Source organism: Nilaparvata lugens, chromosome 2, assembly GCF_014356525.2.
Source record: "Nilaparvata lugens isolate BPH chromosome 2, ASM1435652v1, whole genome shotgun sequence".
NCBI lineage: Eukaryota > Metazoa > Arthropoda > Insecta > Hemiptera > Delphacidae > Nilaparvata > Nilaparvata lugens.
In genome coordinates, this window is record NC_052505.1 from 16,024,223 (window position 1) to 16,050,974 (window position 26,752).

A 26,752-nucleotide genomic window follows, 5' to 3' on the forward strand; every position below is an offset into this window, starting at 1 on the left:
TTGATATCTGCAACCTCCAAACTATATTTAAACCAGCCGCCACTGCGCATCTCCTGTTCATCTAAGATTAAATGAACAGTAGATGGGAGATTAGATAAACAGGAGATCCTCACAGTTGATGTGGTGCAAAGGATGCTGTCTTTCTTCGTAAAAAATAATTATAAGAAAAAGTTAGAAGAAAATTGAAAGTCACGGAATAAGAGATAAATAATTCAAAAATCGTCTTGGTAAGAATGTGATACCATGATAATTATCCCGGATTACCAAAAAGGCAAAGACTTTTAAAAAAGAAGAGAGTGATTCTAAGAGATCTTTATATTATTGTCCATTTTAATGGGACCGTAGCTTAGCTCAATCATTTGATGTGAATATTGCAGTTGATAATTAAAATTTTTATCACTTAAAAATTTTTGTACATGGAAATAATTGGAGTTATCAAATATCATGGTATTTTCCATCTTGTTCAAAATGAGAAACGTTTTACTTTACTACGTGTTTCTGTCTTTTATCAGTACTGCAGTACTTAGTTTGAACTTTGAATCAGTTTTAAAGAATTCTGAAAACGCTACAGTTTTTCACTATTGTGAGTTCAATAAATTGTATAAATTTCAAGCCAACAACGCAACTGTGCTTGTTCTGGTATTTAATAAAACAGAGGTGAGTTAATTTCTGAGACTGTTTTTAATTACTTCACAATGGTGCAATTCCTGAGTTTACATGAGTGAAGTTTAACTTAGGTACTCTTGAAATAAAGTTTTTTAACGTTTCAGTTAAATCACGTTTTTCTTGTTAGATTCGATTTTTTCTTTCCTAAAATTGTCAGGCCACACCACCCCCAGGCACTAAAGAGGAGACCGAGACATCTGGATGGCCACAGGGAGTGGTATACTGATGATGTGGCCAGTATAAGAATATGCTCGCAAGAACCGATGTGAGGAAGGTAATGGTGACAGCTCTACTAGATATTGAAATTGTAAACAATTCTACAAGAGAAGGATCAAGCTGGCTAAGAGGTTGGCAACTGAGCTACGGTTTGAGGATGCACCTAACCAATGTAAAGCTGCCTGGGATTTAATAAATACAGAAAGATTTATGCCACGGAATAATACTTTGCAAGCGCAGATTACTTCAATGGCTTCTTTGCGGGTTTGGTTCAGGACATAGTGGGTGCCCTGTCGGATGCTGCCATTGATTCAATTGTTTTGTTGGAAGGAAGAAGAATCTAGCCGGAACATTCCGGCTTTTATAGTTCTCGTAACTAGCCTTGCGCCCAACCCGCAAACTGGAGGGACAGGGTCGTTTGAATAGAGTCGCCATATTCTAGACACCTGCTTTCACTGAAGCTTTTAGAGCGTAACCTACCCTGGATTCAATTTGAGTTGTGATTTCCTGGTCGCTGTGAGGATTATGATGATTCCCTGGTCACCGACTATGGAGAAAACAAAACAAGTAAGTAAGGCTCTTCCGCCCTCTCCGCCGTTAGGATTTCGTCATCCGCTCTTGATGCCGTTTACCAGTTCTTACCTAGGCAGGGGTCCTTAGTGGATGGTTGTTTAGACAGGAAGCATCCACCGCTTGCTGGCGTACCCAGGATTGCCACACCCGTAATTTTTATAATTTCCCTGAGGGGACCTCTTCGATACTTGTTTACTTCATACAGGTTGCCACCGGAGTCAGAAATACAAAACAAATTACAAGGCAATGTTTATTTATTTATTTATTTATATACCTCAATCCTCAGGCCCCTTTCATTTAAATTCAATCATTCAGAACTAAAAAACTTCTAGAAAAGTACCACAGGCCTACACCCAAAACGGTTCCAATTCTAATTTTTACAACAGTCCAAATGTAGCTAGGTTATGAAATGTGTCACTTCAACATTCTTCAATTACACACTCAATTTACATTTAAAAACACAAAAAATCATTTTTAAATTGAAAAAATACTTCTAAATTAAATCAATTACAAATATCCAGACAACTGGATATTTATTTTCCAATATCTCAGGTATTTCTCTCATTTTCAGAACAGTACCATATATCCTGCACGAATAACCACTTCAAGTGATGCGGCTACTGAAGAAAATCCTCTGCTGTTTGCTGCTTGGCAGAAATCACAGTTGACAACCTGGGAAGTGCCTCGTCTAGTTCCATCCAACAAGTAAGAGACATTTGAAAGCCATTTAAAAGTTTAAAGGAAGTGAAATTGTTATCTACTTATATAAAAACTGTTATAGAAGGAATCTATGCTAAAATAGATGCGACTAAAAACCATTTCAAAGTTCCGATTAAAATAAATTATGTTTATTCGACCCATTAGAAATGCTATATCTCTTTAAGGCTGTGCAAAGGCTAAAAATAAACTTTCTACTGGTAATATTTTTCAATAAATAAATTTTTCATTTTTAATAAAATTGAATAACTTTTTCAAAGATTGATATTTTTAGAAAAAAAATTGTTTTACTAGATCAACAATACCATGAAGAATGGTTTATCTAATGGTATTTCATCCTCTAAATCTCGTGGATTTATCTCTCACCGAATTTGAAATGTTCTGTCCCTAAAATTTAAACTTAAGGCGCTCATATCTCAAAAAAGTAATTATAAGAAAAAATGTTTTCCTGAGAAAACTTTTTCATTTTGATAGCTTGATGATATACAAATCGAAAAACTTTGAAAAATATTACCAGTAGAAAGTTTATTTTTAGCCTTTGCACAGAGTTGAAGAATATTGAACAAAACCTTATTTTTAATTTTATTACTGGATGTCAGCCTAAGAATCTTCCATTTGGACATGGGTCATGAGATAATATAATCAAACAATCATGCTGATGTCAGGATTCTAACCATTCGATATCCATCGAATGTTTTATTGTCAATAAGTAGTATCGATTCTGTAATTTTAAAATAATTTCCATTTTTCAGGAATCTACTGTACAGGAATGTCACTCGTACATTGTGTCCACACTACGTCAACATCAACTCAACTGCACACATGGATTCTTTCTTCATAACTGTATCAATAGATGCAAGCAATACTGACTTCACTATACGAGCTCAATTGGTTGACGATTTTGTTGTTGAGTAAGTAGAAAGAGTTTTCTGCACTCCCTTGTTTCCCTCTCAGATTAATTATCATTTCTCTGCCTGTTTCACTAATTTGCCTATTTTTTAATGAATCACAATATTGATTTATCATAATCCGTGATTCACAAAAAAGTAAAACGTTTATGCAACATAAAGTAGAGATCAGTTAGTTGATATTGCTCTGATTATACAATCATCATGTATCTAATTATGGTTAGTCTGCACTCTTAACTATAGTGGGGACTTATTGAATGAAAAAGACTAAGAAATTGTCAAAAAACCACTGATTTATTGATAATTAGAAAGACCGGTTTCGGTTATTACACATTGACAATCAATGTAATAAGCGAAACCGGTCTTTCTAATTATCAATAAATCAGTGGTTTTTTGACAATTTCTTAGTCTTTTTCATTCAATATGAATAATTACCACAATATCAACTTCTCAACTACACAACAAGTATAGTGGGGACCTTATAGTGAGTTATAACGGCATTATTTGATTAACATTGGTGTTGATATTGACAAGGCTATCCTTGTCTATCATTTGTCAAAACAGATAGCGCTATCCTTTTCTAACTCTACAGCGTTAGTAGTTCGCTTTTTAACAATTGAGAAATATAATTAATTATATCATCTCAATTATGAAAATCTATCATTTACAAATGTATAGAAATGTGTGAAAAGAAATGTATATATATATATATATATATATATATATATATATATATATATAATATATATATATATATATATATATATATATAATTTATTGACGGATAAAATATCATTAATTGTTTAAAACAAGAACTAACAGTTAATATTACATCAAATACACCGGTATCAGCTTTATTCATTCATTTATTGTACAAAATATTACAATCATAATATAAATATGACATTGAAAGAAAAACTAGGCTGAGCCTGTACTATTTCTCTCCAAAAATTTTGATAAAAAGATAAAAAGTTAATTTTTATCTATAGATGGCTGTGGCAAGGCATAGAATCGACAACGCTGTCTCCTTTCTCTCTCCACTGTCATTGTAACGTAGACCTCAATATAACAGAAGCTGCTATGATAGTTGAACCTCCAGTATTCACATTGGGGAGTATAAATATGTATTATAACGGTGCGTACAGATATACGCGCCGCGAACATGAGCAATTCGCTTTTAATCAGCTGACTATATCTGTATTTTTACAGAAACGGTAAGATACAGATATAAAAAGCTTGGCATCAGCTGATTAAAAGTGAATTGCTCATGTTCGCGGCGCGTAAATCTGTACGCACCTTAAGGTGCGTACCTTCTCTAATCTATTATATTTCTTACAAGGATATCCTGTAATCAATATTGGAAATTTTTCAATCTTTGTATTACATTTGAATAGGTGAGATTCAGTCAAGAAGGATACTTACTAGTTTTGTAACTTAGATTCAAATTTTTTAAGGTTTTTCTCATTTGCATCCATATTTTATTTGTGTTCCAGTGTGGGAAGGCCGATTTCATTCACTGTATCACCGGCCCATTCACAGTTCTATTCCTTCACGTTCCCTGACTATCTGAGCTCAGGGGTTCTGCGAATCAAATCTGACAATTCAGTCTGCATGAGCTTGTCCGTTCAAAACTTCAGCGTATGTTTTATTTCACTCTATTCATAATCTAGTATAAAATTGCAGTGACTTTTGTGACCTACGCTCATAGAAAACGGATTCTACATAACGGATGTAATTTCCGCTCCGAGTAGTTAGTATAATTTTTATCACAAATGATACTGATGTCAATAATATTGTTAGATTAAATAATAAGGAAATCATTGTGCTTTTTTAATCCCGAATCTAGACCTTTGAATCCTACGCTCACAGTTATGTTATACATAACGGGAATAATTCACGTTGAGTAATTAGATAATTTGTAATTTTCAATTTTATTTATTTTTATTTATCTTATTTATACATTGATAGATACAATATCATTCTCAACTATGAATCATTGGGAAAGGAACAACAGGCTTTAAGCCCAAAACTGTTCATTTCCCAAATTTAGATAGAAATTGTCCAAAAATAGTTTATGTTTACACTTCATGGTTTTTGATACTGTTTAGGTCAATATGCCTGTTCCAAATTCAGAACAGATACTGATGTATCAAACATTGGTAGATTAAATAATAAGGCAATCTTTGTGCTATTTTTATTCCGAATCAAGTTATGACACAGTCCAAAAAAGCTTAATCATTCAGTAACAATTACTATATAATTACGGAGTGATCCGTGGTCTAGTGGATAGAGTGCTTGCGTAGCAGCATAGAGATCCCGGGTTCAAACCCTCTCACAACCAAAAGTTTTTTACAACCCAGATTACTCCCGTGTTATCGGATGGGCACGTTAAACTGTCGGTCCCGGCTGAAGTATGACAGTCGTAAGGCCCATTGACGGCTCAAATTATATATTCAGGCGGTGGAACCTTCCCGCAAGGGACTCCCCACCAACAAAGCCATACGAATTTACTTACTATATAATTTTTGTTCAAATTAATCATGCAAACTATAAGTTATGAATTTAGTTGGATTAAATTAATATAGAACGGATTAGAAATATTTCACTCAATTATTACTTGAAACTAGAAAATATTTAGTTACTTGAGAAAATTGAAAACAAACTTTCATCCGATAGTAAATAACTTTCAACTATATTTTACCTTGCTGTTTTATCCATTCATCCTCTCATTCTAATCGGTCTCTTCATTTTTTTTTCAGTGTCCGGTTTATGACCAAGAAAACAACCTGAAATTCACAGGATACTGGGAAACAATCACAAAAAGTGGAGGAATGCTTTTAACTGTAAGTTTTAATCTTGATGTGTCAAGCTCGTCAAATCTTCCAAGTAAACATATTCCTTTATCTATTAGCAAAAACCAATCATAATATACAATGATCAATCGGGAAAAATATACAAATCGGGCATAAATAATATACAAATAATCGGGAACAATCGAAGAGAACAACGGGCATTGGTCAATATTGTATCTCTCCCAAATTTACAATAAATCAAAATATTCAATAACTTTTATTTTATTAATGGGTTTATGACATTGATCAGCTCCACAAAATTTGAAATTGATTGATATTAGTCGTCGTAAGAAACACATAATATTAGTATCAACTTTATCCTTACGTTGACATTTTTCTTCTTTTTTACATATAATAATCATTCTTTTCGCCACATCAGAATATTTTGAGAATTGATCCATCTCCTCCAGATAGAAATGAATCTATCCTACAACCACTCAGTTATTTATTTACTTCATTCCACTATCACAATATCAGATTGGGAGAGAATCAACAGGATAAACCCAAAATTGTTTCTCTCCCTTATTTTGTAAAAAAAGTCCAATTTAGATTACCGGTATGTAAACACTTGAAAAAATTTTATATTTTTATATTATATTCCAATTCATTCTCTCAACAGTGGTAAATACTTTCTATATCAAGTCCAATGAAAACATTTCAGATCGACAACTAAACGTAACTATTATAAACTATTGATGGCATATATGATTGAAATTGAAATTATCTTTTTCTACAACTGCGCGTAAAGAAAGAATTTACATACTCAATTCTCCTCGTAAAACAGCTTATTTCTGAGGAGAATCTACTTTTTCGCTCGCTAACCATCTGCGCATGCGCAGTAAATTTTCTTTACGCTTGCAAATCATTCGCGCATGCGCAGAAGAGTTTCTTTACGCTTGCTAATCAGTTGATGATAAGCAGCTCGCCAAAGACAAAAACTCTCGGTCAGATCTTAACCTAAAAAGTCGGTAATTGTACCGATTCTACAGCCATGATGGATATCAGTGTAGACAAATTATTATAAACTCCGCCAGATATAAGTGATTTAACAGGTTTGTGCAGTTGTAGAAAAAAATTTGTATCTAATTCGCGCGTAATGCTTCTTTATCGCTCTTGCAAAATTATCACGCTCCGCTTCGCGTCGCGTGATAACTGTTTTGCGCGAGCGATAAAGTCGCGCATTACGCTCTTAATACATAAATAGCTATTATTCTTCTTCTTAGAAAGTACAAACAATATACAATGTACATAATACAAAACTTGATGAAGGTTCCTCACATGGGCAAATCCCACGGGATTGTTGATGAACATTTAGGTTTATAGGAATATGAATGTGCACCATACAGTTTTACTGCAGGGTTGATCTTGAAATGTTAACTTATTCAACATAATGCCAAACTGCATGAAATTTGATATTACTTTAAAATATTTTGTTTTAGATTATGGTTGAAAGCTCAATTAAAATTTAATGTGTAAAATTATAATAATTATCTCAAATATTTATTTATTATTCAACAATAGAATATTTTTCAACAATCCACTTGAGTTTAATAATTAGTAATATTTGTGAAAAAGTTTACTCTTTGCCACTGTTAAGTATTCATTTTAAAGTAGATTTTAAATCCTATCCTATACTGTTGATGCTGTTGTAACAGTGAATTTATCATACCATACAATACTGTAAGGTTTTTAATTTTTTTTCAGTTCCTATTGTTTTTTTTTCTATTGATAAATTTTATTTATAGTCTATAGTTCTTGCTTCTGTTATTGCAATGATTGGTTCAATTTACTAGGTGGACTAATCTATGATCCCATGTATATTGTATACTAAAATAACTAAAATACTATTGTTTGTAAATGTATTTTTGAGACAAGACTTTGTAGCTCAAAAAATTAATCTAGTGAATCTCCAATCTCCAAGGCTTACTCTTTATATTCTTTTATGGTAGCCTATACGCTTTTGCAGTCTCAGTATATCCAACATGAAAAATTGTTATTTAAAAAAAAAATTATCAATAAATTGGTTATTTTTCTAAAAAAAAAAAAAAAATCAACAAAAACTTATCCATGTATTATCTTTATGTATTGTTGGAAATGTTAATTTTCAGAAAGAAGCGTTTCCTTTGAGAGTTTTCTTAGTTTTCGTGGTTCATTCGAACGACGGGGATTGCTCCGGACACATTGAAGGGAATTCTGGAAGCCCGGCTGACCGCATCAAGCGTGTTGAGCTCGAAATTATACCCAGTATAACATACCAAGACTATCTTATTGCAATGGCGGCCGTTCTCATTGCATTTGCGCTGATGTATATTGGTGCTTTCGGGGTGTTCGTCTGGGCTCATAAGAGGTAGATATCGCTTCATTTTTACAGTTTTTCAGTCACCGTTACTTATCTTATCAATGTTACATTTTCCTTTCTACGAGTTATTTGATAAAGCAAACCAATATTTATATTCATATTTAAGCAAACAATAGTATTTGGGCGGGGGGGCGGTTGACACAAGGGTCGCGCTGATAAGCTATCGCTTAGATAAGTTGAGAATCATGCGCCTGGTACTTCCGTAGGAAGGGTGACCGCTTGAGCTAACTCCTCTGAATATGATTCATGAGTTGTAAAATCGCTTCCCGGAGGTTCGGAACCTACCTAAAACTGTAGATCCATTCATCTCTCATTATCATTCGCCTCATTACCCAAGCACAGGCCTAGACTCATGTGGGCATCCCTATCAGAAAAAAAAATATTAAGAAAAGATAAACAGGCCCAAACTTCTTCTATTTCTCCTATTAACACAATTCTACATTATTGTTTGAATAAAATGTTCTCAAATTTGTCAATCTTACAAGGAAGAAAATCGTGTAACTGTCTTGACTTTCTAAATCTTTCGTATAACGCCTTTTAAAATCTCATATTTAATTTCTAGGATTCCCAGAATTGATGTATATCAGTTATAATATTATATTCCGTCCGTTACTTGCCTATTCATTGATCAACTTGTTCCTTCCATTCAAATATTCAGTTGCATGATAATTGCACAATCATAGTAATAATGAATTTATTGTACTATTTGCAGGAAAGAAAGAAACGAACTCTCTGAGGAATATGACAGTTTTTGTGGTGAAGCTTCCGTTGTAACTCAGACTCTCTCAGGTCAGATTCATGATTTTTCAAACTAATATGTAAATTATATGAATAACTTTAGTGACTGACCGATAAATACAAGTTGTATTTACGTCCGTCAGTTTGCTTCTTAAAAAAGAAAATCAACAAACAAATTTTGATAGTATTTAAATAATTTAATACATATTTGAATGATCGAATTAAAGTGTTACAGTAGTACCTAATGCTTTGATGGTGTAAGCAAAACTGTTGAGTGCATCTCCACTCGTGGGAACCGAGAGAAGGGACGTATCGTACTCAGACCTCAACTATACGGGCGTCTTAAACGCACTGAATTTTTTTCGCGCGTCTCCAGAATATATGGCCTTTTATGGAGAGCGACTATTTCGCTCGTATAGTTTACCCCATGAGTGACAATGCCTACTGTTAACGAGGGGAAAAATTCAGCGCGTCTAAAATGCCTGTTTAGTTGAGGCCTTAGTGCTCCTACAAAATCAACTATAAAGCTTCTGACTCTTACATAACTGACTCAGAATATAACTCACATACAGTACGTTATTCTACATAATTATACAAATATTTTCATTTTTTACACAATAATTATTCATTATATACTACATAATAAATTATACAGGTATTTATTTTCATACCAAGTAATATTTTCAATCTTTTACACAATATTTCATAGATACACTATATTCTAAATAATTATACAGCTATTTTATACGTTATTCTGCATAATTATACAAATGTTTTCATTTTTTACACAATAATTATTCATTATATTCTACATAATAAATTATACAGGTATTTATTTCCATACCAAGTAATATTTTCAATTTTTTACACAATATTTCATAGATACACTATATTCTAAATAATTATACAGCTATTTTATTTTGTAGGCGCCGATGAAGTTGGGTTTTTCAACTCTGATCAACTCTCTAGTAATACTTCAACGTTGGCAAGACCTAGAGAAAGGTGAGTGAACTTATGAGAAAAAACGTTTTACCTCTTGATTCTCTTTCAATATAAATACTAGAAAAAAGTTCTTAATGAATTCTGTTTTCTTAAAATTTAAGTTTCACTCTGATACATCATGAATTAATTGATGAGAATAAATAAAAATATTTAATGTAATTTCTACTCGAGCCGGGGTACAACTTTGATGCGGCGTTCTGATCCCACTCCGATCATATAGGAGGACAACTAAAATAATTAATATAAACAATATAAAAACATATGTACCGTACCCTTTTTATATGTTTTTATGTACTACGTGTATTGCATGTTTTTATATTGTTTTTATTAATTATTAATTTTTATAAAGTAGCCCATACAAATGAAGTAATTTTAGGAGGACAACTGTTAGGCTAGGCACACACCAGTTAGTCAAGACAAGACAAGACACATTTAGTCACAATACTTCACATAGTTGCTTATGAAGACATGTCTAATTGCAATGACTAATCGGTGTGTGTTGCTTCATAGGCAACTATGTGATGTATTGTGACTAATCGTGACTGGTCTTTTCTTGACTAACTAATGTGTGCCCACCCTTAGACAGCAAAACAGACAGCATAATTAAATGCGACACGCGACACATGACCAGCTCTACCACCACATCTCTATTCAACAGAAAAATCGGACATGGATGGGAGCATGGCAAGTTTATTCCCAGCTTTGTTCTTGCTGCATAGCCGATTCTGTCAATTATTACTCCTTCTCATCACTTGACAGTTTTGAATGGATGAAGTTATAAATGAAGGGCCCAGGGGAAAACGATCAAAGTCGCAAAATCTTTTTCGCCCCACTTGGATGTAATGAGCTGGTTTTCGTGCGTCATATGGAGGCCGAAAGTGATTGTTTTCTGACCAGGCCAGTAAAATTTTTACGGCCCTAGGGCTGTAAAATAGCCTTGAAGTCAGCTGATTCTGATTTGATTTGAACGTGTTTACAATATAGTTTATGGAACAGAATCAGTTTATGCTTCTAGAATTGAATAAAGTATTTTGCAATAAGATACTATTATTCTTATTTGAACAAATAAGATATTATAAACTATTCAAATTCAATTTTCAGAGTATAATAGAATCTAACCTCAAACCTCATAGTACTACGTTTATCACGAAACCTGGTGGATAATTTTGGAACTACTTGGGCAATATCCATGGTGCTGAACGTTTTCACAAATAGTTTATGAAACGGAATCAGTTTATGCTTCTAGAATTGAATAAAGTATTCTGCAATAATATACTATTATTTTATTTGGATGAATGAAATACAGATAAGATATATATTATAAACTATTCAAATTCGATTTTCAGAGTAGGATAGAACTTCTAACCTAAACTTCCGAAGTCGACAACAAGCATTGTTGACGTTGACATTCAACATGTCCAAATGTCAAGTGTGCTAAAACAGCTGATCAAAAAACGTTTCATTATTCGTGTTTATTATTCAATAATAATTAAAAAGTCTATAATAATATCATCTTATTGTCATTTAAAAGAATAAAAAAGTATAAACTCAACCTCTTACATAATTGAACATAATCTTTTAGGTTATTTAGACAAATCAGAAAAAAAAATAAAAATACTTGGACAATTTCCTGATATTCAGATTACCTCAGATTTGCTAGAGCTATGACCTTCCACTTTTGCTTTTGGAAGTGCTTAATAAACAATTATTCTCATATAGGTAGACTCTATATATTGTTTATTTTTCTGTGTGGCGAAAAATAGCGTTCGCACCACGGGCAAAAATGTTTTCCCGGCTCTCAATCTTTTCTAGTCCTCGGCCTACGGCCTCGGACTTGAAAACTGATTTCGAGCCGGAAAAGTCTCATTTTCGGCCCTAGGTGCGAAATATACTATTTTCTTCTTCCTTTTCTCCTCATTCTCCTTCTCTTTCTAAGCTGATAATATTGTTCGTTTTTCCTCTGTGCCCTTCAAATCGTGAACTACAAATAATATTATAGATGTTATAAGTTGGTTTATTTTCAAACTACTGGTACACTGCATTGCATTGCATTAATTAATTTAGATACGTTATGATGAATAAAAACCTTTGCCAGGTTTTATCTTTACAGTTGTGTTATGTGTGATGTTATGGTGTTTTATCCTGATGAAAACCACAATAGAAGTAATGGCAACACTGGGATATATATATATATATATATATATATATATATATATATATATATATCACACTGGGATGTATATTTTACCGTAATCAGGATTTATCTGTTGAAAAATCAATGATCATTCTTGTATTTTACAGAATAATAAAATTGTGTCTGAATGACTTGGCTAAAGTCAACCACGACGTGATGAGGAGAAGGTCTAATCTGTACTTATGGAATCTCATGACAATCGCTATATTCTACTCGCTACCTGTAGTGCAATTGGTTTTGACCTACCAAAAGGTATTTCATTATTAATTCAAATATGTATTCATGTTTATGATACGAATTCTAGTTTTCTTTTATTATTCAGTTTGTTAAATTATTCAAAACAAGACTATGCCTTATCAACGATTTTCAAAAGCAAAGCATTACTACATTTTGGTTAATAATTTTAATTTTAACGCCAAACAACACAAATTCACTTGAATTATAAAATGTCGATATCGAGACTAAAAGTTCAACATGCTACTGTCTCATCTTATTATATTGCCTGATATATTCAGCATTTGCCTAGACATCTCATCTAAGCGGTTCAGATGGATTGTAGGACCTTAAGCTATAGGTCTACTCATCTCGTATCATCAATCAATGAACGTTATATAGTCAATATTACAGCTCTCCACATTCTATTATTTTTGATGAAGCATAACTGTAATGGAAGGTTACACTTCATTTAGTAGTTCGCACATAACGAACGGTACTCTATCGCACGAGTTATAAAATTGTAGGACTAAACCGACACAATTGCAATCTCAGAAACAACAAAGACATGGACCTGCGTCAACACAGACTGGAGAAATTCAGCAGATCACGTATGTATGCTGAGTCCTATCTATACAACCTGCTGCCTGTTAGCATGAAATCGGTCACTAACCAGAGAAAGTTTAATAGTGCCTTGAAAGTCTACCTCACAGCTAGACCATACTATACCACAAACTACTGTAATTTATTGAGGAGCACACATATGTACATATGAGATAGGAGCTCACCGCGAACCCCCCATGGAGGCGAGGACCTAGAAGTAACAAGTAAGTAAGTAACTTATGGTTTCTCAAATGATTCAATTTTTAAAAAGGTCATTCATTTAATAACAATCTTAACTTGAAACAATCAGCATCCGTCTCATTACCCATGCACAAGCCTGTAGCTCATGTGGGCATCATCCTCAAAAATGGCATTTGTTTTTGTTAATTTGTTACTATGTTACCATTGACGGATAATGAACTCTACATTTTTTTATATTGTGTTACTTAATTTTACTACTATGTTTCATGAAATATCATAGTTCATAATTTTTATGACTTTGTACATGTAAAATCTACTGCTTAGTAAAACACTTATATTTCATCTTCAATGGTATATTTTGATTTTATCAGATAATATTGTAAATGTGTGTGTAATCTTCTCCCCAAAGATCATAATTTATTTCTTTAGCGTATGGCAAATACACAACAAATATATAGCTCATGAGTCTCAAATTCCTAGATATACACTGTATATTTCCAAATTCTTTGAGATGTGTAGTTTTCGGTCAGGAGAATATAAGTTTGTCTGACCGCCATTATTTTCTAGTCCATTTAGCGTTACCCAATGTGCACCATGGAGGCGAACTAGCGTTACAAATATTTAAGTCCCAAAGATCAATAGAGTATATACTATTTTAAGGATCTTTATCAATTTTCATTGTATTTTTCCCCTGATTTTGAGTCCATCCATATTATTTGTTATTGAGAATATTATTGTACAGGTTCTGAATTCAACTGGGAACCAAGATCTCTGCTATTACAATTTTCTGTGCTCTCGGAAACTGGGTCAGTTCAGTGACTTCAACCACATTTACTCCAACATCGGTTACATTCTGCTTGGCATCCTGTTTCTTCTCATTGTTTATAGGAGACATGCGACTGAGAAAAAGAAAGTGAGTAATGATCTCAACTTTACTATAACGTGCTCTAACTGATGAATTAATTCTGGAAATAACAGTAGAGCATCATTTAGCCTAATGGTTCCAGGGAATCTCATTAATGCTGATATCATTGACAATTGAAATTGGAAGCAGCTCTATCTAACTCGTATTTCAACTATAACACTACAACTTTGGTAATAATGGAATCCGAAACTCATCTCAAAACGGGCTAAGTGATAATCAAATCAAATCATTTATTTGCCATACAATAAATACATATTCAAAACATAATAAAAGAAAATACTTAATTTTATAATCAAAAGTATAAAATAATTAAAATAAAAATTAAGCATAAATAATACCAAAGTCATAATTAGATACTTCTCAATGGTAATCCGGCATCAAGTAGTTTTAAAAAATAGTTTTATAGGTTTGAATACGGGGTTACTTTACATTGATTCTTCATTATAATGGTATTCATAACTATGATAACTGTAAATATTATCACTTATCGCTACAATAGTGTAGCAATGAAGGTAGAGGGCATCAGCTGAGAGTGTTTAAATAATGTTTCTACTTCCTTCTACCTCCTACCTTACCTAGTTTCGAGCTACCTTCACACTCTCAGCTACCTTCTCTGCTACCCTCTACCTTCGCCGCTTCACTACGTTTCGATCCCCAATGTACTAGTAGTTCTGTGAACAGTAGACCTCACGCAGTATTCTCATCCACAAGTAGCTGATTGAAACTATAGACCTTATATGGAAATACAGCAATAGACTGGCTTCTCCACACATCTTCTTAATCACTTGTCAGCTGATTTATGATGAATAATTCTATAGTCTGATTTTTACTTCAATATTGGTGTATGAAGGAGGCTCCTTTTTCCTTTTATATTATCTTTGAAATTCAAAATTTCCAAAAACCTTGTATATACGTCGACGCGCAATTAAAAAAGGAACATGCCTGTCAAATTTCATGAAAATCTATTACCGCGTTTCGCCGTAAATGCGCAACATATAAACATTCAAACATTTAAACATTAAGAGAAATGCCAAACCTTCGACTTGAATCTTAGACCTTACTTCGCTCGTTCAATGAGCACGCTAAGGATTTTTAAGATAAATACATCGAGAGACTAGTTTTATTGAGATTACGTTCATTTGGAAAACTGTCCCACCATGAATCTCATGATTTGGCTCTTCCGGTGGGATGGAAACTACTCTTTAGGATTTACTGCTAAACGTGGATGTATATTCAAAATGAGTGAACTTGAAGAGTGAGAACATATTAGTTTACAATATTCATTATATATTGGTGAATATCAATATATTTTCTTGGGTAATTCAATTGTCTATTTTGTATGTACGTGGACATGTTGTGTTAGATTTTTCAATTCATTGTTTCACAATTTTTATTATAATGGTAAATTTAAGTTATTTTATTTGGTAATAATTCTATTAAAATGATTAATTCATTGTAATGAGAATAAAGAAAACAACTCACAAAACGTTTTCTGTATCAATTTATAAATAAATAAATGTATAAATGTTATTTCTCAGGCAACGGGAATACCACAACATTATGGTCTGTATTATACCCTGGGAGCCGCATTATTCATGGAAGGCATTCTGAGTGGGTGCTATCACTTCTGTCCAAATCATTCAAATTTCCAATTTGGTGAGTTACTGAACATTTTGAAAATTAATAAATATTTTTCAATAAAAAAATGACCATGAGTTGCTCGAGATAGCTTGACGAATTACAGACTCTTGTAGACTCTTTTACAGACTCTACAGACTCTTTTACAGACTCTACAGACTCTTTTACAGACTCTACAGACTCTTATAGCTTCATAGAGTTTACATTCTTGAGAAAGATCTGTTACTATTCAGCTCTGTATTCACAGAGTTAACTCTGTGTATCAGATACAAATTGTTTATAATATTACATTTACTAGACGTAATCAATCATCGTGTTGGAAATTACATTAATAGCTTTACAATATCCTTAAAAAAAACTCCTATATTAAGTCTTTGCAAATTGTGGATTGCAGCATTGCGCTTAAGGAATACAGTGCTGCCAGATTTCATAGAAGCCAGAAAGCCTGTGAACTAATTGTGAAAAAGAAAGAGTGAAGAAGAGAGCGTAGGTTATTCTGGTGTAAAGTTCCGTCACATCAATTTGTGGAGGTCTGATAATTTTTTGGGTGCTTTAAAATACCAAAAACTGAGAAAAATTATAGGGATAAGAAAAAAATCACTACACTTCATAATGTACAAGTTTTATAAGTTAATGTTTTTTGTTCTAAAATAGCTTGAATAAATATTTTATAAAGTGATTATAATAAATTATAGAACTGTAGCATGTAGTAGGTAATATGTAAAAACAACTGATTTCAATTCTTAAAATTCTCTTGATACATTTTATTGTATTTTTCAGATACTAGTTTCATGTATATTTTGGCAATAATCTCCATTCTAAAAATCTACCATTCTCGTCACCCAGATATAAATGCAAGTGCCTACACTGCATTCGGATTATTGGCTGTAGTAATCACTCTGGGGATGTGCGGCGTACTATACATCTCGACCGAATTCTATGTCGCGTTTTGTATTTTCCATGTTTGTATTTGCCTTTTCTTATCGGCTCAAATATACTACATGGGTCAGTGGAAATTAGGTAAGTTCTTTCACTTATTATTTGATCACAGTATATAGCTCATAATTACCTATTTCTTTCTTTCAATTGGTAGAAATCACATTTTCGCAGTAGATTGCTTTGAATAATTTATTATTATTATTATTATTATTATTATTATATTATTATTATTAATATTCCTATCTTTTGTTCAATTGATAGAATGGACATTTGTCCGAACACATTGCCACATCATCGAATAAAAAAGTACTGTTCTATTTATATACTAGCCGTCAGGCTCGCTTCGCTCGCCATATCCGTCTAGCCAGGGGGCTCCGCCCCCTGGACCCCCAACTGGATCGTCCAAAAGTGAGATCAGCGGGCTCGCTTTGCTCGCCTGCATTTTTCATTCGACTATGCTTCATTCCATCAGAAAGTCAAAATACTGAGAAAACGCAGAAAAGCTGAGAAAAACGCTGATTTTGGGAGTATGATGAAATATTAAATTCACCTCATTACAAAATGTTTGGACCCTAGCTAAACCTCTGTACATTTGAAAATTTTCTGTCTATTACTTGATGAAATAACTGAAAAAACGCAAAAAACGCTAATTTTGGGTGTTTCTTTGGCGTTATTTCAAATTCCTTCTGACACAACTTTATTACACCCTAGCTTAGCTCCTGTACTAAATTTGAACATTTTCTGGTCATTTGTTCTCGATACAGCTGAGAAAACGCAGGAAAACGCAGATTTTGGGCGTATCTTTGGCGTTATTTCAAATTCCTCCTAACACAACACTATTACACCCCAGCTTAGCTTCTGTACTAAATTTGAACAATTGTTTACTTGTTCTCCATAAATCTGAGAAAAAGCAAAAAACGCTGGTAAACGCTAATTTTGGGCTTATCTTTGACGTTATTGCAAATTCCTTCTAACACAACATTATCACACCCTAGCTGAGCTTCTGTACTAAATTTGAACATTTTCTGTTCATTTGTTCTCGATAAAGCTGAGAAAACGCTAAGAACGCAGATTTTGGGCGTACCTTTGGAAATTTTTTCAAATCCGTCCTTAGTGCGCCTCTAAAGAGCCAACTGGCAAATTTGAACATGTTTGGTCCGGTAGATTTTTAGTTCTGCGAGAGAGTGAGTCAGTGAGTCAGTCAGTGAGTGAGTGCCATTTCGCTTTTATATTCATAGATAAGCATTTTGTCAAACTGAATAAAATCAATTGCTTGGTACTGATCATTAATATGATCAAATATATGATAATATTAATATGAATCTAAATAATCCTTGATAAAAAGGAAATTGGTTTTGGATACGTTTATTGATGACTTCGCATGATTCGGAACTCATTGAAAAAAGCATAGGTTGAATACATTAGCAATAATTTTCCAATACTTTTTAGAATAATGAGCGAATAAAAAATTGAGTTGAAATTTCTAGAATTTTCTATTTTATAGATACGATACATTACTAGTAATACCGAGCAACGCTTTCTTAGTTAAAATTTGACGCCGTTTTATACAGAGCTGTATGTGGCGATTTAGTTCAAGATTTAAGTAGGTATGTAAATGGCTCCAGTTTTTTTTTTAAGTTTATCCTTCATTTTTGACTCAAAGTATTTTTTTGAAAATACAAATGAATCCTGCACATATAAGACTACTAACCGTTGTTTTATTGTGAACCACTTGTAAATTGATCGAATATAACGGTTACAGTGGCTGTCATTGCTTTTGTAAAAGTCTATTAATAAGGATTAGTGTATGGGGAAACATGTGTACTGTATCCTTACATCACTTACACTTCATCTTGGCGTTTCAGATTCCAGCCATTCTCAAAACATCAAGAAGATAATAATTTCGAAAATTCGAAGTGGCAGAGAGAATTATTGCCGCCCGAAATATCCCAGCCGAATGGCTCTCTTAGTATTAGGTAAGTTTTGTACTACTTGAAGATGAATCCAACTTTTTAAATTAGATTTTTACGTGTAGCAATTTGGAATTGTTTTCATTTGATATTGATGGAAAAATGGAACAAATTTTTCTTCGTTAAACTAACATTTACTCATGTGCTATTACTATTCAATATGGCAAAAAAAGGAAGCAATCAGTTTTTGTTTATTGAATATATTTCTATTAATATTGGCTAAGAATTTGAGATTATATACCTTTCAATTGTATTATGTGTTAGTATTGTTGTATGTAAATATGTTTGAATAGCGTATGCTTGTAAACTACAGCAGTAGAAAGTCTACTTTTTCTTTCTTGTATTGTGTCTATTGTTTTATTGACTCCTCCTCTAAACACGGACTTGTTCCATATTAGAGGGAGTAATTTTCTGGAAATATATTGTAAAATGTAAAAATGTAATTGTAATAATTTCTATTCACCGATCTAATTGAATACCACATTGTACAGCAAACCATGGAATGAATTCTAGATAAATGCAATTACTTAATGTTGAAGTTCTACCAATTCCTCTTCATCAACAATGTCGGCTGAAAAGTTGTATATTGCCCTTGTGAATGTAATCTATATCTGAAGGTTTGGATTTAGATATGTTGAAAATTGATAGATATTTCGATACATTGATTAAGTGTCAGAATATTTAACAATTCAATGAATTGTTTGAGTCTACATTAATTGATCCAATTTCGCTTTCTTTGCAGGAAACGTATGTAATTGGGCATTGATAGCCTCAGGTCTATTCTTCCATATGGGAGACTTTGCAACCTATCTCCTCGCAATATTATTGTGCAATTTGTTGATCTACTTCTCATTCTACATTATCATGAAGGTAAGACTTATTCATAAATAATGTATTTTTCTCCCAGATATACTTCATTCCTAGCCTTAACTGTTCAGTTAGTCTTTTCCTTAAAATCAACCTACAATCTTTTTGATTAGTTGCTGAAAATAATAATACGGTGCTCATTCCTCACACCCAGACTTGTTGTCTTTGTGGGGAATATTCACTATTTATATAATGTTTCTGCTGCTGTATTATTTTTTTTGTGAATAAATATCATTTGAATTTGAGTTCTTGCAAGGTCAACTATATTAATTTTATAGACATAATCTGGTTGCATTGTTTTCAAATTGAATTCAAGTATTGAATAAAGTTTAAACCTGATAAGATGACACTAAAGGGTTTAAACATATTTGTGTTTTCTACAAATAAAATTTGTGATAGTTAACTACATATGTCTTTGTGTTTCATCGGTTGTTATTGTAGCATTCCTTTCAGTGATGAATTCAAAAATAGTCAAAAGCAATCAATGAGAAACGTTTATCATAGTATTGAAGAGCGTAAATTGTATTTTGAAAAGTGGAAGTGACATAACCAACATTTTGATTTGGACAGTTCAGTATAAATTGGAAATGGGACAGTTTTGGGCATGAGCCTGTTGTGCCTTTCCTCATGTTAAGTATTTGTATACAATGTGATAAATAAATGAGACTCATTTTTGTATTCAAAAAGAGTTCACTTAAGATGCTTTCAGCTTGTAGCAGTTCCTGAAACACACTCTTCTAGATAATGACCTAACTACAAGTATAGAAAAGTAAAGTCTATTATATATGACATGTCATATTATGTAATTGAAATATCCTCTTTGCTACAAGCATAAAAGCTTATTAATAGACGTTCTCAACCAAATTTGTTCGCTAAGTTCTTGATTAATTATTGGTAAATCTTATACAATATTCATTACTTTTTATTAGATTTGAATGAATGCCAATTTATATTATAGTGAAATAAACAAACACATAGATATTGTTTAATTCTACCGTTTTACTTGGTACAGGACCATGGTCAGTTTGAAAATGTGACCGTGTGGTCACGAAACCATGGTCCTGTACCAAATAAAACTATAGACAACATATGTGTGTTTTTATTTCATTATGGAACAGTTCTACAACATTGACAGTGAATCAGTCAATTTTTTATATTATTGTTATTGATTGAAATTGATGAAGTTCAAACTTTTGTTTCAGTAACTCTACTTTCTAGTTTCATTCTTAAAGTCGTAAATATTATTATTTTCAGCTCATCCTTGGAGAGAAAATATTGTTCCAACCTCTGATCTACACGGTTCTGGCTCTGATTTCGTGGGCAGCTGCTGGATATTTTTTCTACCATAAAACAATATCTTGGAAGGTTGGTGCAATTTTTACTACAGGAATTTTGAACTTGTCTGCTAAAATTAAACCCTGTCAATGAAATATCGAACTTACGTTCTAGTAAACTTCTTAAATATTAGGCTGGAAACTAACGGTAGGACATGCATGTTTATCATGCACACACACGTGTTCAAAACATACGTTTTGTCATCAACGAGAGACTTCTAACATAAATTTTACAAATTACTTATAGTTCTCTGAACAGTAGACCCCGCTCAGTTAAAAACCACAGCCTCCTCTAATACTGTCCATCAGAGTGAATAATTATGTCCTGTCCTGACGTGTCGGCGAGATATCGGTGTGTAAACAACTAATGGCTAATTGGGTTGTTGTATCGACAATAATTTGTTGTAAATAACTATGCTACTATCATCAAAAGCTTACCGAGTTGAAAGCAGAGAAAATTCGGAAGAAAATAATATTCTACTTAGAGTTATCAATTGCATGCCTCATTGCTAGCAATAATAATAATAATGATGATAATGATAATAATAATAATAATATTGCTTGCAATTAATAGTCCACACGACAGCTGATTTTTTACCAAGTTACATTGAGATATCAATTGCATGCGTCATTGCATGCAATTAATAATCCACTCGACAGCTGATTTATTATGAATAATTATATAGTCTGATTTTTACGGTAATATTAGCGTTCGAAGGAGACTCCTTTTCCTTTTTTATTATCCTTAAAATACAAAATTTCTAAAAACCTTACATATATGTCGATGCGAAATTAAGAAAGGAACATACTTGTCAAATTCCATGAAAATCTATTGCTGCGTTTCGCCGTAAATTCGGAATATATATATATATATATATATTCGGTTTATTATGAAAACATAATAATGTTTATGTTATACACTATATATATATATATATAATATTTATATATAAATAAAAACATATAAACATAAAGAGAAATGCAAAACCGTCGACTTGAATCTTATACCTCACTTCGCTCCGTCAAGAATGATATAAACATGATTCAACCTCAAATAGAGAAGAAAAAATAAACAACAAAAACTCGGAGATATGAAAACCTAACCTCAAAAACTTTTGCTCGAAGCCTTTAGCTGTGATGACGCAAAAATGAATGTGTACCATTCATGTTTATTATGCATGTCCTACCGTTAGTGGCCAACCTAAGGCGGAACTGATAAGCTACGGTACCTGATCACAGACGTTTTAAGGTAGGCCCACACAAATCGTCATCGGACGGACGGCACGCATCAGACGGATCGGACGATTAAATTTGATGCATTATTTTCAATTGGAGTGTGCCTACCTTTAGGAACACTATAGTGAGATACATGTTATAAATTCAGTGGGAAAGATAGGACTACAGAGTTTCCGTATCTCTGTTACTCACGCTTCTGATATTAGATAGCTGTGATTCAAGTCTCCCAGGTTATCCAGGGGAATCCGGAGTTGAGAATCAATCATGTTTTATTTATCTAAAATTATTAATAATAATTGTTGAATCTTTTTCAACTCTATCTCAAATGAATTTTATTCGTCAAGTAAATTATATTTTCACGTATGAATTACACCCTTTTATGCTTGTTTCAGCTGACTCCGGCTCAGTCGAGAACCTTCAATCGACCTTGTGTTTTGTTCGACTTCTACGACAACCATGATATCTGGCACTTTCTTTCAGCTGTCAGCATGTTCTTCTCATTTATGGTAATAATTCACCTTCTACTCTTTCTTACAGCATTATTTAACTCTTTCTAGTTAGCATTGATGTTCTAAATATGTGAGGTTTTTTACTTTCCTTGCCCTATTACCATAGGTAAGGAAAGTATTGCTTTCCGAAAAAATTAAGGTACCCCAATTTCTAAATTTCTATACGTTTCAAGGTCCCCTGAGTCCAAAAAAGTGGTTCTTGGGTATTGGTCTGTATGTGTGTGTGTATGTGTGTGTGTGTGTGTGTGTGTGTATGAGTGTACGTGCGTCTGTGTACACGATATCTCATCTCCCAATGAACGGAATGACTTGAAATTTGGAACGTAAGGCCCTTACAATATAAAGAACAATTTCGATCACATGCGATTCAAGATGGCGGCAAAAATGTTGTCAAAAACAGGGTTTTTCGCGATTTTCTCGAAAACGGCTCCAACTATTTTGATTAAAGCTATACCTGAAATAGTAATCGATAAGCTCTATCAACTGCAACAAGTCCCCTATCTGTAAAAATTTCAGGAGCTCCGCCCCATCTATGCAAAGTTTGATTTTAGATTCTCAATTATCAGACTTTAGATACAATTTAAACAAAAAAATTTGAGTGGAAAAGATTCAGCATGAGAATCTCTACAACAAATGTCTATCAACATTTTCACCTAAAATTAAAAATAAGCTCGAAATTCGAGAAAATGTGATTATCCAATTGCAAACTGTTGATTCTATTAAATGATTCACTATGAAGAGAAAGCACACCTCGTGTGTCTTCAGTGTTTTTGCCCTGTAACCAGCTGGCTCAAATCTTTGAATAGTAGACTTGAGATGCGCGGGAACACTAGCGTCAGGTGATCAATTCTCATAACGGCAAGGAAAGTTGTGTGAGTGCTCCACACTAGATTTTTTCAATAGAATCACAAGTACCCTTTGATTTTTTAAGACACTACCTAAACTTTTCGGTTATCAAATCAAAGGGTACTATAGCGAGGTCCACGTTATAATGGCAATGAAGAAAGATAGGAGAACAACGTTGCCGATCCTCTGTCTTGTCAATGCCTTCTATAGACGTTAGCTGATATATGGGCTACTAAATTCAAATTAATAAAAACAATATCAAAACATGTAATACCCTTCTATTGAAAACTTTAAAATATTTTAACGTTTAGTCGTTGAAATATTTTAAAGTTTTTAATAAAAGGGTATTACAAATTTTTATATTGTTTTTATTAATTTGAATTTAGTAGCCCATATAAGTGAAGTGATTTTAAGATTATTGATGTAATATTAACTGATCATTCTCGTTTAAAATATTCAATGATATTTTATTAAGCAAAAAATTATAATTAAGCAAAAATTTTCAATAATTTCATAATGAATTTCTATAAGAATTAAGATGAAATATTTTGTTAATTAATTATTAATTCTACATTGTTAAAAGAAGATCTGGCAACAGAGCAAATCGAGAAAGAGATAGTGTTATCAGCTTTGTTGAATAATAGACAAGGATAGCAATACTATTGCTAAACAAACAGTCCCAACGTGGACCTCACTATAGCATAGAGAAAAGATCCGTTAGTCTTTGCATTATTCGTTCCCGGTACTATAATAAGGTCCACTTTATAATGATAGTGTAGAAAGATAGAAGAACAGCGTTACCGATTCTCTGCCTTGTAACTTCCTTCTAAAGATTATAGCTGTTACCGGTGTATATAATCTGATGTAATATCAACTGTTCAATTAAAATAATAAATTAAATTATTTTATTGTCCAAGAAAATATATTTTTCAATGAATAAAAATCACATTTTATTGAGATTAAATATTGTGTTGATTAATATATTTCTACATTGTTCAAAACGATCTGGCAACGTTGATGAGCTAGTAAAGGATAGCGCTACCTGCTTTTTCGAACGATAGCAACACCAATGTTAATCAAATACTGCCATTGTAACGTGGACCTCACTACAGTGATTATGTTGATAGACTAACTACTTATGTTGATATGTTAATGCTACCATTAAAAGTTAATGTGTTAATATGTTATATGTTAATGCTACCATTAATGTTGCCTTTTTATTTGGCTCTCTTATCTACGGCCATGGGTATTACGAGAAAAATTATGAAAGATGGATGAATAAAAGTTTTTTATCAATCCATCCTGAATAATTTACATTGCCCTCTGTATTACATGTTTTTTTATCTAATCAACCTAAGTTATTGATTTTTTGAATTCTCATTCCTCTTCATTTGATAAAAAAAACTTCATTATTAGCATGTCAGTTTTAACATTTCAGAATTAGCGTTTTTTTACTTTATCATAGCTTTTCAACACTTGAAAACCATTTAAGTTTATGTTACAATATAATGTATTTACTTCTTTATATCAACATAATAAATTCTTTTTGCAGGTTCTTCTGACTCTGGATGACGATATTGCCAATGTGGATCGTTCACTCATTCCAGTGTTCTAGTCCGCTTAAAATCTGTGATTAAGGAACTATTGTTTGTTATCAACTCTGCGATATTTTACTTCCGTTTTTATGATTAGATTACCCTCTTCGATGAGAACGAATAATAGATCTTAGAATTACTATTAGAGTGTGACTGATATAAGTTTGTAATTTGATGTCTTTCTACATTATTATTATTAACGCTTTTCGATGTAAAAAAGATGTATTTTATATTTAATAATTTTATTGGACGTAAATCCAAATGTTGGTATTTTATTTTCATATTCGATAATCAAATTGTGTCATAGCTTTTTTGAATTAAATATTTTGTCTACAAGAAAGTATTTTTATGATTACTCGAAACCAAGCCAATGTTTTCACCCACCAGTTTTGAGATTTTTTATCATTGGAGAGGAGCTAGTTGTAATCGCCTTTTTGATATAATATATCATGTGTTCTGTCTATCTTATATTATTCTGGTCAAGTAATAACCAATAATATTTTAATTGGTTAATAAATCGGATTTTAGTATTCTCAATGTGAAATCAATGATTGACGCAAGGCAAAAACGTTGCCACTAGAAAAACACAAACTTTATCCATAAATTCATTATGATAATCGTTTTTCAATATATTAATTAGTTCAACGTAAGTTTTGGTCCTAAAATGGCCAATTATTTATAAGCAGTCTGAACACAGCAGTGGCGACGCTTGACCTGAACAGTTGAGTGAGACACTGGTGGGGGTGCTTTATAAAGCATATTCAACTTAACTAGTTGCTACGCAGGTAGACTATGTCATGATTCTATAAACTAAATTAAAACAACATAATATTATGTAACTCACCAAAAGACTTGCCGAAGTAGACCTAACCTCATTTACATCAAGATCACCACAGACTAATACAGCTCTTCACAATAAAATCACGCCTTTAAATTCACAATCAACAAATACTACAGTTGGATTATTGCTAAACTAATTAATCCATGCAAATATTAGCATAAAAGTAGCTAAAAGTATGAACCTATTACTTTATAAACTGATAAAACAACCTGTTTGCCGATTCAGATGCAATTCACATCATGGAATGAATGTAAAACCCGTATTTACAGACCTTGATGTTAACAAAGCTATAAATACTAGCGCTCAGCAGTCCAAGCGAGAATAGTGTGAATCAACGTGCAATGGGCCCACTTGCTCCGTATACCGATGCATTGCTCCCAGCCAGTCCAGCGCCGCCGGCTTGCGTTGCCTTGCCAATACATTCTTATGAGAGCTAGAAGGGCCTGAATTCTGGGGCCCTTCAATCTTCATTTGTATGACCATTAACCAGCCAGATGAGCTGGGTAGGTCATCACGTCAATATACAATTCACACAAAAGTTTTTGACAACACTGTCATGTCAAAAATAAAACATAATGGCATAGATGGCTAAACATGGTGATGGCCGCTAAATGTCAACTATAGACTCCTTCAATGTGCTACGTAATGATTCGTGGCCATCGTTGAACTCGTACGTTTTCTATGGTATTTGCATGGTATTCTAACGAGAGTTTTCAGCAGTTGACAGTTCAAAATTAATTCATATTGTATTTTATTGAATAATAACTATCAACCACATAACCTAAAGCATTTTAAAGTGTACTTTACTGT

The 26,752-nt window shown here is 32.7% G+C and overlaps 1 protein-coding gene across 1 annotated transcript; it reads left to right on the top strand.

Moving 5' to 3' along the window:
- The first annotated feature begins 346 nt into the window (after window positions 1-346).
- On the top strand, window positions 347-25,437 carry LOC111052194 (SID1 transmembrane family member 2). Its single transcript, XM_039420686.1, has 17 exons — window positions 347-657; window positions 2,027-2,160; window positions 2,925-3,083; window positions 4,574-4,718; window positions 5,840-5,923; window positions 8,041-8,279; window positions 9,004-9,080; window positions 9,956-10,031; window positions 12,333-12,477; window positions 13,985-14,155; window positions 15,706-15,823; window positions 16,586-16,825; window positions 18,610-18,720; window positions 19,457-19,584; window positions 20,836-20,946; window positions 22,544-22,657; window positions 25,059-25,437. Exons 1-17 carry the CDS (start codon window positions 445-447, stop codon window positions 25,119-25,121), a joined length of 2,328 nt encoding a protein of 775 aa, XP_039276620.1. The 5' UTR covers window positions 347-444; the 3' UTR covers window positions 25,122-25,437.
- The last annotated feature ends 1,315 nt before the right edge of the window (window positions 25,438-26,752 follow it).